The sequence below is a fragment of the Salmo salar genome, chromosome 27, assembly GCF_965601325.2.
Source record: "Salmo salar chromosome 27, fSalSal1, whole genome shotgun sequence".
NCBI classification, from domain to species: Eukaryota; Metazoa; Chordata; class Actinopteri; order Salmoniformes; family Salmonidae; genus Salmo; species Salmo salar.
Genome location: NC_138317.1, coordinates 13,956,821 through 13,975,527, shown reverse-complemented (window position 1 = coordinate 13,975,527; position 18,707 = coordinate 13,956,821). Strand labels below are relative to the sequence as shown.

Below are 18,707 nucleotides of genomic sequence, written 5' to 3'. Positions count from 1 at the left end.
TTTTCTACATTGTAGAATAATAGTGAAGACATCAAAACTATGAAATAGCACACATGGAATCATGTAGTCACCAAAAAAGTGTAAAAATATATTTTATATTTGAGATTCTTCAAATAGCCACCCTTTGCCTTGATGACAGCTTTGCACACTCTTGGCATTCTCTCAACTAGATGAACCTGATAGCAGGAGGCTTCTATGACGGCGTGATGCTTTACTCTCAGGCCCTGAATGAGACCATGACAGAGGCAGGGGGCCGGCCGCGAGGGGACACCGTCACCAAGAGGATGTGGAATCGCACGTACCATGGTGAGTCATTGCAGATACACACACACACACATGTGTGCGCACGAACACACACACACACACACACACACACACAGAGGATGTGGAACCACACGTAACATGGTGAGTCAATGCAGATACACACACTCACAATGCTGTGTGTATCTGCTGGCTTTAAGGCCTGTTCATTGAACAGAAAAGGTCACCCATCATCTGTACACTGTTAGAAAAAAAGGTGCTATCTAGAACCTAAAAGAGCTCTACCTACGGCTTTTACGGTGACCGTATTACTGCCATACCGGCAGTCACGAGTCATGACTGCAGTCAAATTCCACATGACCATTTAATCACGGTAATGAGGCTTCTTCATGCTCTGATGCTGCTGATGGTCATTAGTAGCCTACCAAAATTACTAACTGCCTGGTACTCAGCATTCTATTCACTCTGACATCAATGCAAATGTAATAAAATTGAATCAAACACTTCGTGAGAACCCCTAAGCTCATGTTGCGAAACATTTCTATAGGCAGTTTTAATGACCTCTACTAAAAAGAGGAGGATCCCATCAGCTTTCTATAGGCTAGGCCTACTATATTTATTTCTCAAATGTCCTAATATTAAGCACATTGCTTCCCTTTACAACAGGAGTATTGCCTACCTTGCTGGCATGAAAATGAACCACGTGAAAAGCATCCTCCATTTACTATTTAAGTGCATAGATGACAGGTATTTTTTCCCCTGCTCCTGTTTTGAGACAGGTGCATGATAAGGGTCCATTCTAACTCTAAACAAATTTCACACATATATTATTTAGTATATGTAAAGAAAAGATTAAATCAAGAATAGTCTGATGGGTGACAATATTAGCCTAATAATATATTATCACTTGTGAATGATGCCCAGCTTGTGAGCGGTAAGGCAAGAAACAGAGCATGCCTTTTTTTCAACTTTTTCAAATCATAGTTGCACACCTCATGTAGCCTAGCCCATAGGCATATATATTTGATAAGTTTTGTTTCACAACTAAAGTGTAAAAATTCACCTTTATAATGAAAGCATTACATGCATAATCGAATTTGCGGTCACTGTTGAAAATGGTGTTTTCCCGGTAATTGATTGCATTTTGGAACATGCGCTCTTACAGCCTACTGCCGTGTGCATATTGCTGCGCTGATAATGTGAAATAGTTTCTAAACATTTTAAGCTAAATGTTCTGATCTGTTGCATCAGCCTCATAGATTTTGAACGTTTTTATTTTTAAGCTAGTGGTTGTATTAATTTGGGATCTATGGCATCCCACAACTGTCCCAGACTATGTTTGGAATATTTATTTCTCGCACAGAATAGGTCAACTTTTGTACTATTGGGGGATAGGAGATTGACATAAGCTAGTGCTTTTGCTATTCGTTAGACCTACTCATCTTGTTGGCTGACGAAATGTAAATGTGGACAGTTCTTCCAATATCTTCAATATGCACCTCGGCAGTTGCGTCCCTGATGTGTCTGTCTTCACTTGTGTCCTGTGAGAAAAACGTGATGGGCATTGGCTAATAAGAATTGAGATACAGTGCATTTGGGGAAGTATTCAGACCCCTTGACTTTTTCCACTTTTTGTTACTGTGAGGACAGATGCTGGGAGATGAGAAGCAAGTACAGGGAGTGATAATTTAATGGAAAAATCGACATAACAAAACAATAACAGCGTTTGGACGGGTGGAACAAAACTACATTAACCGTTCTGGGGGGGTGGGACGCTACCGTCCCACCTGGCCAACATCCAGTGAAATTGCAGAGCACCAAATTCAAAAGCAGAAATACTCATTATAAAAATTCATGTAACATACAAGTGTTATACACCGGTTTAAAGATTAACTTCTTGTTAATCCAACCATGGTGTCAGATTTCAAAAATACTTTACGGCGAAAGCAAACCATGCGGTTATCTGAGAACAGCGCCCAGCAGACAAATCATTACAAACAGTAACCAGCCAAGTAGACGAGTAACAAAAGTCAGAAATAGCAATAAAATTAATCACTTACCTTTGATGATCTTCATATGGTTACACTCACAAAACTCCCAGTTACCCAATAAATGTTTGTTTTGTTCGATCAAGTCCCTCTTTATATCCATAAACCGTTTTGTTAGTGCGTTTTGTTCAGTATTCCATTGGAACAAAGCGCGGTCACAAAAGACAGACGAAAAATTCAGAAAAAGTACCATAAAGGGTCGTAGAAACCTGTCAAACGATGTTTATAATCAATCCTCAAGTTGTTTTTGTCATAAATAATCGATCATATTTCAACCGGACAATATCTTCGTCAATAGGAAAGGAGAAACAAGAAAGGTGCGCTCCCGGTCACGCGCTGGCTTCATGTCTGGAAATTTCCACTGTCCACTCATTGAAAGTGCTGTTTCTCCCTCATTTTTCAGAGTAAAAGCCTGAAACAATGCCTAAAGACTGGCCACATGTTGTGGAAGGCATAGAGATTGTGAACTGCGTCATAAGTCTTTGTATGGTGGATAGGCTTTCAATGGAATAGAGACATTTCAAAATAATAGCACTTCCTGGATGGATTTTCCTCAGGTTTTCACCTGCCATATCAGTTCTGTTATGCTCACAGACATTATTTTAACCGTTTTGGAAACTTTAGAGTGTTTTCTATCCAAATCTACCAATGATATGCATATCCTAGCTTCTGGACCTGAGTAGCAGGCAGTTTACTTTGGGCACGCTTTTCATCCAAAATTCCGAATGCTGCCCCCTACCCTAGTGAGGTTAATGGATAAACGGACATACAACAAAACAAGAACATCGTCTGGACAGGGGGAACAAAACGACATTAATGCAGACACAGGGATCAAACTGAGGAACAGACACAGGGATCAAACTGAGGAACAGACAGATTTAAAAAAGTGAAGGAGTCCAGGTGAGTCCATTGAAGCGCTGATGCATGTAATGATGGTGACAGGTGTGCGTAATGATGGGCCACTTGGCGTCCTCAAGCGCAAGAGAGAGGGAGCGGGAGTAGACATGACAGTTACGTTACAGCCTTATTCTAAAATGGATTAAATTGTTTTTTCCCCTCATCAATCTACACACACTACCCCATAATGATGAAGCAAAAACTGGTTTTTAGAAATATTTGCAAAAAACAAATGAAATCACATTTACATAAGTATTCAGACCCTTTACTCAGTATTTTGTTGAAGCACCTTTGGCAGCAATTACAGCCCCGAGTCTTCTTGGGTTAGACGCTACAAGCTTGGCAAACCTGTATTTGGGGAGTTTCTCCAATTCTTCTCTGCAGATCCTCTCAAGCTCTGTCAGGTTGGATGGGGAGCGTTGCAGCACAGCTATTTTCGAATAAGGCTGTAACGTATCAAAATGTGGAAAAAGTGAAGGGGTCTGAAAGTTTTCAGATTGGAGATGCGCGTTCACGAGACCTCGCCATTTTTTCTTTGCCTCTTTGAATGAATGCAACATTGTCTGGTTGGAATATTATCGCTATTTTACGAGAAAAATAGCATAAAAAATGATTTTAAACAGCGTTTGACATGCTTCTGAGTACGGTAATGCACTCGCGCGTTACCCTTTGGATAGTGACCTGAACGCACGAACAAAACGGGTTAACGCGCATCTCCAATCTCTCTGTCACCAGGCAGTCCACTGACAAACTGTGCTCCTGTTATCTGCCCAGAGACAGAAGACACCCCATTCCACTTTCTGGCGGCTTTAGAGAGCCAATGGAAGCCTTAGAAAGTGTCACGTTACAGCACAGATGCTGTAATGTCGATAGAGATGCAACAGAAGGACAATAAATTGTCAGACAGGGCACTTCCTGTATGGAATCTTCTCAGGTTTTGGCCTGCCATATGAGTTCTGTTATACTCACAGACACCATTCAAACAGTTTTAGAAACTTTAGAGTGTTTTCTATCCAAATCTACTAATTATATGCATATTCTAGTTTCTGGGCAGGAGTAGTAACCAGATTAAATCGGGTACGTTTTTTATCCGGCCGTGAAAATACTGCCCCCTATCCCAAAGAAGTTAAGCACCAGCTGTCAGAGCAGCTCACAGATCACTTCACCTGTACATAGCCCATCTGTAAACAGCCCATCCAACTACCTCATCCCCATACTGTATTTATTTATTTATCTTGCTCCTTTGCACCCCAGTATCTCTACTTGCACATTCATCTTCTGCCCAGTGTTTAATTGCTATATTGTAATTTACTTTGTCACCATGGCCTATTTATTGCCTTACCTCCCTTATCTTACCTCATTTGCACTCACTGTATATAGACTTTTTGTTTTCTTTTTTTGTACTGTATTATTGACTGTATGTTTTGTTTATTCCATATGTAACTCTGTGTTGTCGTATGTGTCGAACTGCTATGCTTTATCTTGGCCAGGTCACAGTTGTAAATTAGAACTTGTTCTAACTAGCCTACCTGGTTAAATAAAGGTGAAATAAATAAAAATAAAAAAACATTTGGAAAAATGTCTAAAAACCTGTTTTTGCTTCGTCATCATGGGGTATTGTGTGTAGATTGATGAGGGGAAAAGTAAGGCTGTAACGTAACAAAATGTGGAAAATGTCAAGGGGTTTGAAAACTTTCCCAATGCACTGTATACATAATATAATGTTTTTTGGGGGGTACGGGGGACCCTAGCGGCCGGGTTTCCTGTGCGACCACTTATGTCGCTTATGCCCAAATCATCACCTCGCAGGTAAACCATAACTTGATTGCATTGATCGAAAAAATACAATAATAAGATTACAAATTACCCTCAAGGGTCTCTCATTCTGTAACAACGCCTCTCGCCGGAGGGGGGTGTGTGGAATCAGGACCAGGAGGGCTGATGGGTTCCAGGGTAATAAAATGTTTATTCAGGCGGTCCCGAAGGCACAGCACAAACACAAAGGGAAAACCGCACAAAAGTCGTATCCACCCACAGGGAAGGTGTGTAAAACCAGACAGAACTAAACGAAAAGGAAAATGGGATCGGTGGCAGCTAGTAGGCCGGCGACGACAACCGCCGAGCACCGCCCGAACAGGGAGAGGAGCCACCTTCGGTGGATGTCGTGACACATTCTGACAGCGGAATGATTCGCTCGTCATACCAAAGTACGTCCTTCTCACTTGAGGCCTATCCGAGCTCTTATCTCTGCTTTTGTTCTTGATGTCATCATGCAAACTTCCCTAACGAGTTAGCTCACTGGGCACCGTTTGCGTTGCTTCACCAGCGGGCCTTCTTTTCATCATGAAGATAAGCTCACCGCGACTGATGGTCACATTCAGTGACAGCCTGTTACAGCACCATGATTCATATCTGTGATAGGATTGGATTGTAAGATGTCTTATGGGTACATTGTCAAATTGACGGTTTGCCTCAAAGGACTTATATTGGGTACATTGTGTTTGGTGGCTGACAGGGAATAGCATAATGTAGGGAGAGAGAGAGGAAGAGATAGAGGAAAGAAAGAGACAGAAGGATAGAAAATCATGAGAGAGAGCGATGGAGACGGACACTGAGTAATACAGCAAGTCTTGACCACGGGTCTATCAGGTGTCTAACTGTCGGAGCTATTGGCTGCTCCAGCCTGAGGGAGAGCACCAACTTCAGCTCTATTCTATTTTTCTTCCATTGTATTGACCAGCAGGCTGTCTGCCCCTGACTGACTCACTGAGGAGAACAGCACAGTCCCTCAGGGATTACGTGTCTGCTCCGACCAAGGCACGCAAGAGCCAGTGACCTACCACAGTCACCCCCCCCCCCACGCACGTGTGTAACAGAGAAAGAGAGAGAGTGTGTGTGTGTTTGTATGTTTGGTATTTAGTATTTTATTAGGATCCCCATTAGCTGCTACTCTTCCTGGGGTCCTGAGTGTGTGTGTGTGTGTGTGTTTGGTTTTTAGTATTTTATTAGGATCCCCATTAGCTGCTACTCTTCCTGGGGTCCTGAGTGTATGTGTGTGTGTGTGTTTGGTATTTAGTATTTTATTAGGATCCCCATTAGCTGCTACTCTTCCTGGGGTCCTGAGTGTGTGTGTGTGTGTTTGTATGTTTGGTATTTAGTATTTTATTAGGATCCCCATTAGCTGCTACTCTTCCTGGGGTCCTGAGTGTGTGTGTGTGTGTGTGTGTTTGGTATTTAGTATTTTATTAGGATCCCCATTAGCTGCTACTCTTCCTGGGGTCCTGAGTGTGTGTGTGTGTGTGTGTGTTTGGTATTTAGTATTTTATTAGGATCCCCATTAGCTGCTACTCTTCCTGGGGTCCTGAGTGTGTGTGTGTGTGTGTGTGTGTGTGTGTGTGTGTGTGTGTGTGTGTGTGTGTGTGTGTGTGTGTGTGTGTGTTGGTTTTAGTATTTTATTAGGATCCCCATTAGCTGCTACTCTTCCTGGGGTCCTGAGTGTGTGTGTGTGTGTGTTTGGTTTTTAGTATTTTATTAGGATCCCCATTAGCTGCTACTCTTCCTGGGGTCCTGAGTGTGTGTGTGTGTGTGTGTTTGGTTTTTAGTATTTTATTAGGATCCCCATTAGCTGCTACTCTTCCTGGGGTCCTGAGTGTGTGTGTGTGTGTGTGTGTGTGTGTTTGGTTTTTAGTATTTTATTAGGATCCCCATTAGCTGCTACTCTTCCTGGGGTCCTGAGTGTGTGTGTGTGTGTGTGTTTGGTTTTTAGTATTTTATTAGGATCCCCATTAGCTGCTACTCTTCCTGGGGTCCTGTGTGTGTGTGTGTGTGTGCGTGTGTGTGTGTGTGTGTGTGTGTGTGTGTGTGTGTGTGTGTGTGTGTGCGCGTGTGTGCTGCTGCTGTGTGTGTGTGTGTGTGTGTGTGTGTGTGTGTGTGTGTGTGTGTGTGTGTGGTATTTAGTATTTTATTAGGATCCCCATTAGCTGCTACTCTTCCTGGGGTCCTGAGTGTATATGTGTGTGTGTGTGTGTGTGTGTTTATTGAGACTACGTCGTGGGAGGGAAGTGCTCTCTCTCTTTCTGTTCTACAGGTTATTTTAAGCCATCTCTGCTGGGTTGTCTTCACGTGTCGGCTGATAGGAGTAAAAGCATTTTGACATGAGATAATACATAGAGGGTAGAGGTGAACTCCTCAGCGACCGTACACAGACACTGGAATGTGTATGTGTGTGTGTGTGTGTGTGTGTGTGCGTGTGTGTGCGCGTGTGCGTGTGTGTGCGTGTGTGTGTGTGTGTGTGTGTGTGTGTATAGTTTACAGTATAAACACCCAGGTCTGTGCACGTTCTTGACTGGATTCAAGTGTGATACTTGTGTGTGTGAATCTGTATTAACAGTACTTTACTGTAGTGTTCCGGACATGTTCATCGCTATCCATGTTTATGTCTACTGTACATGCATAACTACCAGGGGTTGGTGCATTATCAGAACCATGTAAGGGCACAGTTAGAACAGGTACTGCTGGCAAGTATAGCACAAAGACGTTGATTGGGCCTAGTTTTTTGGCTTGGTACTCAAGAAATGCTGGCGGCCATGCCAGAAGCCAAGTGTGAGTTGGCTTGGGGTGTGGTTTGATATGTTTCTTGGGTGTGTCCTTGCCACCACCAAGACACAACCATCTGTCAGAACCTTGCCCGCAGCTGTTTCCCCCCCACTCAATCACAACAAACAAACCTCCTGCAGGAAGCTTTGTATAGGTCAGTAGCCAACAGAGTAATACAAGAAGAATGCAATTGCTTGAAATTATGTAGATATTCGAAATGAAGTGTTTTGATACATTTCAAATGTACTAACAGGTCCATGTAGAATAAACAACCTTTAAATAATACCATAGAAGCGGTGTTCTGCTAATATAACAATGTGCACCTTTCACCTTCCATAGTCATTCCCAGCCGATACAGAAATTCCTATCGGCATTTTGTCTGGTGGTAATGGGGCTACCTTGGCAAACAGTGGTCATACCTTCCTGTGTGGTGTCTCGTATACAACAGGAGTTCCCTGATCCTGTTGCAGAATACACAGGGTTCCTCCTTCCCCATATTGACTGATACCATTCAATTCAATAATTTAAAAAAGACAACACAAGTAAAAGTTGTGTCCAGTAAAATGTTAATGCTGAGTGCCAGGTCTCTCTTCGTTTAGAGACCTCAGAATCAAGCCCGTCTGTCAGTCTGGACTTCATCACAGCATCTTGCATTGTACTGGCTCCATACATGTTTCTGTGAACACCTACACACATAGTCAATGTTCTATTACCAATGTCAGTTAGGATAGGTAATATCTGACACACAAACAGGTGATATTTTGACTTTTGAACAGATCATACTGAACATACCTAACTCTGTTCTCCCCATCGACCACCGTTGGTGAGCAGGCAAGAGGTGAGGCTGGAGGTAAGGTCTTTGCCAGCGCCCCATTTATGCACATGGCAGCGTAGATCGGCTCCTGGCCCCTAATCAAAGATACTGGTTGGTCACACACAACCACACACACAAAGCACTGATTACATTATCAATGGTTTTATGATTAGCATGGTGGAACCAACCTGATCGCTGCATTCACCTTTCTATTTCACTTCAAATGTCATGATATGTAATGTGAAATATAATGGTAAATGCAGTGATCAGGCTGGTTCCACCAGGCTAAGTTATGAAGGTCAGTTGGGACAAAACTTGAAACTGTTTTGACCTTTGACCAGGTCAGATGTCACCAACTTGATTCAAGTTTCCTCCCTGAACCATTTATAGGAATGCTCACAGCGAGGGCATGTCTGCGTGATGCTGAGGCTCCACGTGCTGGTAACCTTAACCCTAACCTTAACCACACTGCTAACCTTATGCCTAACCCCAGTCTTGTGTTGCCATACCTCCAAAATCACGTCGTTGTCACACCTCCCTTGGAGATCTGGAGAATTTTGTATTAGCCAAAACGGTTTGAATTGACCGCTGTGTTCATCACTGTTTTCAGACTGGGTAGGACACATTTCCGTATGCTAGTTTGCAGCATTGCAGAAAATGAAAGACAACCTGCAGGAAAAACTGAATTATGTTTTTCCAGAAGTGTGCTCTACAAACAAAATCAAGGTTTTAATCTGAGATTTCCTGGCCATCCTCACACACTGTTGTACCTACTACACTAATCTAGTGAGCACCTTTGGAGCTCCGCCCAAGCAAGACATTTGATTGGTTTGACGTGTTGCGAGGCGCTACTGATTTACAGCGGGTTCCCACCCCTATTTAGCAATTTTTCCCATTTTGGTTCTGGTTTTCGACAAGGCTAGATGAACCCTAACCTTAAATTATGACCAAAAAGCACATTTTTGTTTTCATTAATTTTATGATATGGCCAATTTATAATTTGTGGCTGTGACAACTAGTGGAAACCCTAATTAAATGCTTTACAGATGTAGACTGATTGTAGCTCAAGATTGGATTAGATTCCTGCTGGTCACGTCGTTATAGTCAGACTCAAAAATCCATTGAATTGTTTAACTTGAGTCAAATGTTTTGGGTAGCCTTCCACAAGCTTCCCACAATAAGTTGGGTGAATTTTGGCCCATTCCTCCTGACAGAGCTGGTGTAACTGAATCAGGTTTGTAGGCCTTCTTGCTCACACACGCTTTTTCAGTTCTGCCCACAAATTTTCTATAGGATTGAGGTCAGGGCTTTGTGATGGCCACTTCAATACCTTGACTTTGTTGTCCTTAAGCCATTTTGCCACAGCTTTGGAAGTATGCTTGGGGTCATTGTCCATTTGGAAAACCCATTTGCGACCAAGCTTTAACTTCCTGACTGATGTCTTGAGATGTAGCTTCAATATATCCACATAATTTTCCTCCCTCATGATGCCATCTATTTTGTGAAGTGCACCAGTCCCTCCTGCAGCAAAGCACCCCCACAACATGATGCTGCCACTCCCGTGCTTCACGGTTTGGATGGTGTTCTTCGGCTTGCAAGCCTCCCCCTTTTTCCTCCAAACATAACGATGGTCATTATGGCCAAACAGTTCTATTTTTGTTTCATCAAACCAGAGGACATTTCTTCAAAAAGTTCGATCTTTGTCCCCATGTGCAGTTGCAAACCGTACTCTGGCTTTTTTATGGCGGTTTTAGAGCAGTGGCTTCTTCCTTGCTGACCGGTCTTTCAGGTTATGTCGATATAGGACTCGTTTTACTGTGGATATAGATACTTTTGTACCTGTTTCCTCCAGCATCTTCACAAGGTCCTTTGCTGTTGTTCTGGGATTGATTTGCACTTTTCACACCAAAGTACGTTCATCTCTAGGAGACAGAACGCGTCTCCTTCCTGAGCGTTATGACAGCTGCATGGTCCCATGGTGTTTATACTTGCGTACTATTGTTTGTACAGATGAACGTGGTACCTTCAGGCATTTGGAAATTGCTCCCAAGGATGAACCAGACTTGGCTGATTTCTTTTGATTTTCCCATGATGTCGAGCAAAGAGGCCTTGAAATACATCCACAGGTACACCTCCAATTGACTCAAATGATGTCAATTAGCCTATCAGAATCTTCTAAAGACATGACATTTTCTGTAATTTTCCAAGCTGTTTAAAGGCACAGTCAACTTAGTGTATGTAAACTTCTGACGCACTGGAATTGTGATACAGTGAATTATAAGTGAAATAATCTGTCTGTAAACAATTGTTGGAAAAATTACTTGTATGATGCACAAAGTAGATGTCCTAACCGACTTGCCAAAACTATAGTTTGTTAACAAGAAATTTGTGGAGTGGTTGAAAAACTAGTTTTAATGACGCCAACCTAAGTGTATGTAAACTTCCGACTTCAACTGTAAACTTATATTAAACACAATAAGTTACGACCTAACTAAGTTGTAATGAGGTAGCTAGCTAGTTATCGAGCTAGCTAGCTATGCTAATGTTAGCTAAAACATTAGCTAAAACATTAGCTAGCCTGCCTCGCTAGATAACGGTAGTTAGCTTGCCTCGCTTTATCAAATGATAGGTACCTAGCTACATGACCAGCAATAACGTTATCTAACGTCGTTAGCTAAGTTATACCAGAGGTCATTATATTCCAGTATCTCTGGTTATGCTCACCACCACCAGTCGTTGCACACCAAGCTAGAGATACTGGTGCCTTCTTGGGGACAGACAAACTCCAAGCACCTATTCCATACTAGTGTCCTTCGGCAGTGCATGCAAACCATAGAACTTTGGCTGTAGAGGCATGGTCAATCCATATGTATGTTTTGATCTAACCCAAGATAGACCACAGTCGTTTCCAATGGGAGCAAATTAATCATAGACGTCACAACAGACAAGGAAGTGGGTGGGGCCAAGCATGAGCTAGCGAGATCCTATTGACGCGTTCTAGCATATTTCCGTTCGGGAACGCCTACTTTGAGAAGTGCACAGTAACTAAATTCGCCCTTGCACTCCTAAACAATGCAATTTTTTTTTAACTTTGGCAAAGGGTAAAGTCGACAGAGCTTAGTCCACTCTGGTCATAATAGATTCTAGTTTTGGGAACAGAAAAATGTATTGAGATAAAATGTTTCATCGCTGAGAAAATTTGCGAAATGTCGGACAAAATTTATCTCGCTCCATCTTCTCCCACTGCCAGCCACTGTGCTTCCTCTCATCACCATATTTGGCTTCAGATTTGCTGCAAGCAAGCCTGTTCTTTTTTGTTTGGAACACAGCCCTGCATTCCCACCATCACACAATTACTGTTGTTTTTTACGCAAGCCAAAAGCAGTCCCTTACAAATCGCAAACTGGGTCAGGTAGGCGTCATTTGAAAGCTTACAGTATCTATTGCCAACATTACTTACTAAGTTATAAAATACAATCTTTCAGTGTTATGCTTTCTTGTGCGCAGAGAATAGAGTCATAAGTGCATTTAGGTGTGTGTTCCATGGCAATTATTTTCACAATACGGCGAACATGGCCATATTCTGTTCAGGAACTACCCAGGGTATGACGCCATGTCTTCTTTGTAACTGTACATCGAACATTGCAATTATAAATGTCGATACTGTAAATTAAATTAGTTTTGTTGTATGGAAATGTGAAGAGCACATTTGAACTCATGGGCGTGTGGTTTGCTTGTATGAATTCAAAGCCTTATTTATTATAATCCTCAGCGTTTCCTCTTCCAGAACACATCCTCTCGATTTACTGCATTCCCCTCACTTAACTCAGACAACACCAACATGTGCAAAAGTAATCCCATTGGCAGGAAGGATGGGGGCATCTTCTTGCTGCAGGTGTTGCTCCCACTTAGAACGTCTTACAGTTGAATACCATTCAGCGCTGTAAAGCAGAGACTTTGAGCTCAGGTATAGCAGGGGTAGGCAACCCTGGTCCTGGAGTGCAGCAGGTACCGCAGGATTTTGTTCCAGCAAGGCGCCACACCTGACCAACTTAGCTAATTGATCAGTTCAGTGATTGCCTAAATTCAACACTCCTGCGGCACTCCAGGATCAGGGTTGCCGAGCCCTGATGTATAGCATGTTACTGTACGCGGACACCGTGTTCCTATGCACTTATCAGAGACCGAAGCTGCCATTTTGTAAAGGGGAAACGGTTCTACCTGGAACCAAAAGATTTCTACCTGGAACCAAAACAGTTCTTCAAAGGGTTCTCCTATGGCCCTCAAAGTCAACTCTGGACCTCGAAACCAGTTCCACTGCATTTTTTCATTGTTCCCCTCTAATCAAGGACTGATTTAAGACCTGGGAAACCAGGTGTGTACAATTAATTATCAGGTACAACAGAAAACCAGCAGGCTCCGGAACTCGTAGGGTAAGACTTGAGTACCCCTGTCCTATGGGGACAGCCGAAGAACCCTCTTAGGTTCTTTTTTTTTCTAAGAGTATAGGTTATGTGTGCTCTTGGGACATGTAGTCTTTGTGTGCAGGACAATGACTGACTTCTTCACAAGCTATCCAATCCCACAAAATGCCACTCAACAGTAAACTTCATTGTGGCTTAATCCCTTTTCCTCTCCATAGACAGACACAATCCGTCGGCCATTTAAAAAAACAGATGCTCAGCCTGCTGCCTAAATGGCCTGTCTGCTCTACTCGCTCTCCTCCAATTATAATCATCCCTCTTTCCTTTCACCCCTTCATCTCCATCCTCTCCTCACCACCACCGCTTGATGCTTGTTATCACACCTAGAGAACAGTCTCCCTTTGACAGGCGCCTTAATTCAAATGTTTAGCCACCACGTCTAGCTAGAATTTAATCAGGCTCTATTTGTAATGATGCTGTTCTGAAGACGGACCAGCCATCAGAAAGCAGTAATAACACCTTTAGGCCTGAGAGGGAAAAAGCGGGAGAGAGGGGAAAGAGAAAGTGAGGAACACCTTTCTAATGTAGATTTGCACCCTTTTATTGTCACATACACTGGATAGGTGCAGCGATGTGTTGTTTTACAGGGTCAGCCATAGTAGTACAGCACCCTTGGAGCAAATAAGTTAAAACATTTATTTATTTTTTACCTTTATTTAACTAGGCAGGTCAGTTAAGAACAAATTATTATTTACAATGATGGGCTACCCCGGCCAAACCCAGACGACGCTGGGCCAATTGTGCGCCGCCCAATCACGGCCGGTTGTGATTCAGCCTGGAATCGAACCAAGGTCTGCAGTGATGCCTCTAGCACTGAGATGCAATGCCTTAGACCGTTGCGCCACTTGGGAGCCTCTGAAGTGCCTTGCTCAAGGGCACATCGCCACATTTTTTCACCTTGATGGCTCAGGTATTCAAACTGGCCCAACACTCTAACCACTAGACTACCTTCCACCCAATAAACTTGTCTCTCAGTCCTGACCAAACCATTCCTCAGAATTTTTACAGTGTAAAGTGGGGATTTGGGAAAGTTTGCAATGGATTTGCGTCATGAGAGGACGTCCGGTCAGCTAATTGCTCCTCTGTGGCTAGCGTACTGTATGTAAATAGCCAGAGGAGAGATGGAAACGGATGTGGTGTAGAATTGGAGTGAGCCCCGCTTATCACATTAGTTGATGGGGCCTGAGTGAATTTGAACTTGGTGATATAGAATGTGTGACGTCTTTTTCTGTGTTGGGAATGGTTACAAAGTTTTCAACACCATTTTCTCTGATTTCATTAATACAGTCATATTCACCACCCCTGTAGATAAAGCAAACAATGACCATAATAATTTTCATTCCTTTGAATCAGACATTTATGCACTTATGCTGAAACCCCTCCACAAGACCATCCTACCAAGTGCTGGTCACCTGAAGACCTTAAGTTACCATAATAGACAAGCAATGAGCACCAAGACGATTTTTTTTTTTGTCAGGAGTATTACCTTTTTCCAGGAGTAATATACTGTCGTATGAATTACTTGAAGTTATGTGTAATGGCCTACGGGATGAATTTGGCCTAGTTCGGTCTTCTGCTGGGTTGTCTTCATGTGTCGGCTGATAGGAGGAAACACACGGTGACATGAGTTAATACGTAGTAGGGTAGAGGTAAACTCCTCAGTAAACTACACAGACACTGGAATTAGTGTGTGTGTTTGTGTATGTGTGTGTGCGTGTGTGTGTGTGTGTGTGTGTGTGTGTGTGTGAAGAGAGAAATGCATGTAAGTGCGTAATGTTTATAGTCTCTTCTTTGTTTTCCCCAAATAATCAGGGCTCTATCCATCCTCCACGTCCAGTCCTGCGTGTGTGCTGATTAACCTTTTTACTGCAGTGGGCTAAATCAGTTTCACACAGAGGGTTTCTTGGTAGTCTTAAACAAATCTACTTTGAAACAAAAGTCTACACCTCACACACATGGTTATGGGTTTAATAAAAGAGGACATCTGTACTATGTCAGATATAGAGTTAAAATGTATTACATTTTGAGTTTGCGTCCCAATATTGCACTTTATACACAGAAAACGGAAATATAACAAAACCGTTTGACATAGAAACACCAGATTTTCGGCAGTTTTTTTTTAAGTGTTTGAACCCAAAAAATATGAATAACATTCCACCCATGAGGCCACTAGGTCATTTGACAGCAGGAAAGGGCTGCGACACATGTGGGTTCTGTCAGAACACATGACGGTACAGGACCAGAATAAAAGCAAGGAAATCTAATAAAGGGGAAACAGAGCATCCTGTTTATCTCTCCCATCTGGGCCCCCTCGCCCTCTGCCTCTGTCATACAGAGAGCAGCACAGCAGAGCAGCACCCTCCCCTCTTAAATCACTTTTAGCCCTCACACTTGGTCTCTGTTTTGTGACGTCACGTTCAGGTTGTTTACTAGCTATAAAAGGACATTTTTGAGACATCTTTTTAGCGATCAGAAAAATACATCTTTAACTGGTTGTAGTCTGGTAATCTGACCAGATCGTCTGGATGACGTCGTGAAAAAATAAGTCTCTAGATCGCATCTCTACAACCAGAAAACTGGTTTACAACCAGATAACGGCGTCATTATGCTACATTTTGTCAGCTAGGTAGGCCTACACTCTATTCTTGTATTTTGTCCCTCCTCAAAACTGCTCTATCCATTTAAATTGGTATCTCTCTGTCCAGGCTCTCACTCTTGTTGTTTTACTCTCTTTTATTTTATTACACCTTTACTGTACCTGTCTCTTCTTTATCTTCTTCATCTTGTACTCTTGTTACTATCTTGCTACTTTACTTTTACGGTCTGTCTGGCTACTTTGTCTTGTCTGTCTTGTCTTTTCATTACGCCATCTGTTTCTCCTTCCTTCACCCCATTGGTCTGTTCCTCTAAGCTCGCTTTCCCGCTTTCTCTTTATCGACGCTCCCCGCCTTCTGAGGTCTCTGTCACTTTTTTTGCTATCCATCCCTCTTCACACTATTTCTCCCTGTCTCTTCTCCTTTTCCTTTCTAGTTTGACACAGTGGGCTCACTTTCTCTGACCCGCCACCTCTACCCCCAACCGAAGACTGCCAGCAACTCGGCCTCAATGTAACCTCAGCTATCTCTAACTTTGCTGTCACGTCCTTAAAATGTATTTTTTGACTTTCATTGCTTCAAACACCACAGTCTCTTTTTACCCCCCCCCCTCTTTTTTTCTTCCCACATTATCGGCTTGCTCTAGCTGGCAGAGTGTTTGATGACAAAGGCAGCTTGGACTCACAGAGCAAAGAGCAGACACACACAGTCAGGCCACCAGAGCCAGAGCCATGTCAACTGCCCCTGACTGGCACAAAATGGACGCAGGTCGCCTAGTCACCCTCATCAGTGGGAAGGAAAACAAAGGCAGCCTGTGATGTCAGTCTGAGCAGTTTGCTTGGTCATTATTCTTGTACTGTAGTTCTGACGGATAATGTACAGTGTTTGACTGTCATAGCCACATGCCGTGTTGATATAGTGTCCTTCTTATCCCAGTGTGGTCTGTATTACACGCTGTGTATACTACCATTCAAAAGTTTGGGGTCACTTAGAAATGTCCTTGTTTTTGAAAGAAAAGCAAATTTTTTTGTCCATTAAAATAACATTAAATTGATCAGAAATACAGTGTAGACATTGTTAATGTTGTAAATGACTATTGTAGCTGGAAATGGCAGATTTTTTTGATGGAATATCTCCTTAGGCGTACAGAGGCCATGACATATAGTCCCGACACAAATCTAAGATTGCTACCCAAGCTGGCTGGTCATATGTTCTATTGGTTTGGTTGCCAGACACGAGACCCAGTCGTTAAGTCTTTTTGTTGTGCATCTATGGACGTTCGTTGTTCGTACTAAATGTTCCATTGCCATACTGGCTGGCAATGTTCTTATCCTTTGCTTGCTAGCTAGCCAACTACGGCTAACTTACGGTCAGAATAACAGTAAAGGAGCTGCATTTGCATTAGTTTAAGCTGTTTTCTAGTGACATTTATTTGGACACATCCATAACAATGAGCTAATGGTACATGATTACCCTTGGCATAGAACATGTGCTCTCTCATCAGGACACTATTGTTTAGAAGAGCTAGCTAACAACACAGCTAACACAATCACTTCAAACTGAAGCTGGAAAGACTGCAAACTAGCCGCATTTTGTTTAGTTCGACCTGTTTTCTATTGACATTTCTTTGTATATATCCATAAAAATGATGCTGATTCATGATTTGGACCGGCTGAACCTGACTGTCTGTCTCGTCCCGACTCCCGACTCCCTACACGTTCATTACTATGGGACAGCTGGAGATTGAATTTCAGTATTGAAACAATGTTGAACATTTCAGAGACAGAGAGCATGGTTTATGAAATCTCCGCTATTAAAATCCATTTGCTAGTCTAAAATAAATGGGAGATAATCTCTAGATGCTTTTTACAGTGGAGATCAAGTTTATAAATTGCCTGGCTGGGCTGATGACACAGTGGATCGCTCAGTGGGATGGAACAGAGGAAATAGGCATTTCAACATCATAGCTTTAGCCGGTGGTAACTTGTGGAATAGACACCAGCTGGAATGTGGTTTTAACCAATCAGCGTCCAGTATTAGACCCACCCGTTGTACACTGCTAAAAAAAATAAAGGGAACACTTAAACAACACAATGTAACTCCAAGTCATCACACTTCTGTGAAATCAAACTGTCCACTTAGGAAGCAACACTGATTGACAATACATTTCACATGCTGTTGTGCAAATGGAATAGACAACAGGTAGAAATCATAGGCAATTAGCAAGACACCCCCAATAAAAGAGTGGTTCTGCAGGTGGTGACCACAGACCACTTCTCAGTTCCTATGCTTCCTGGCTGATGTTTTGGTCACTTTTCAATGCTGGCGGTGCTTTCACTCTAGTGGTAGCATGAGACGGAGTCTACAACCCACACAAGTGGCTCAGGTAGTGTAGCTCATCCAGGATGGCACATCAATGCGAGCTGTGGCAAGAAGGTTTGCTGTGTCTGTCAGCGTAGTGTCCAGAGCATGGAGGCGCTACCAGGAGACAGGCCAGTACATCAGGAGATGTGGAGGAGGCCGTAGGAGGGCAACAACCCCGCAGCAGGACCGCTACCTCCGCCTTTGTGCTAGGAGGAGCAGGAGGAGCACTGCCAGAGCCCTGAAAATGACCTCCAGCAGGCCACAAATGTGCATGTGTCTGCTCAAACGGTCAGAAACAGACTCCATGAGGGTGGTATGAGGGCCCGACGTCCACAGGTGGGGGTTGTGCTTACAGCCCAACACCGTGCAGGAGGTTTGGCATTTGCCAGAGAACACCAAGATTGGCAAATTCGCCACTTGCGCCCTGTGCTCTTCACAGATGAAAGCAGGTTCACACTGAGCACATGTGACAGAGTCTGGAGACGCCGTGGAGAACGTTCTGCTGCCTGCAACATCCTCCAGCATGACCGGTTTGGCGGTGGGTCAGTCATGGTGTGGGGTGGCATTTCTTTGGGGGGCCGCACAGCCCTCCATGTGCTCGCCAGAGGTAGCCTGACTGCCATTAGGTACCGAGATGAGATCCTCAGAC

General features: G+C 43.2%; 1 protein-coding gene across 3 annotated transcripts in view; it reads left to right on the top strand.

Annotated features, from left to right (window-relative positions):
* LOC106588322 (atrial natriuretic peptide receptor 1) overlaps positions 1–18,707 on the top strand; it is a 112,095-nt gene that overhangs the window by 60,940 nt on the left and 32,448 nt on the right. For all 3 annotated transcript variants that reach the window (XM_014177183.3, XM_014177184.3, XM_014177182.3), the window contains one exon: positions 171–306. In XM_014177183.3, the coding sequence (XP_014032658.1) occupies positions 171–306 (136 nt within the window). The remainder of the gene's footprint in view (positions 1–170; positions 307–18,707) is intronic.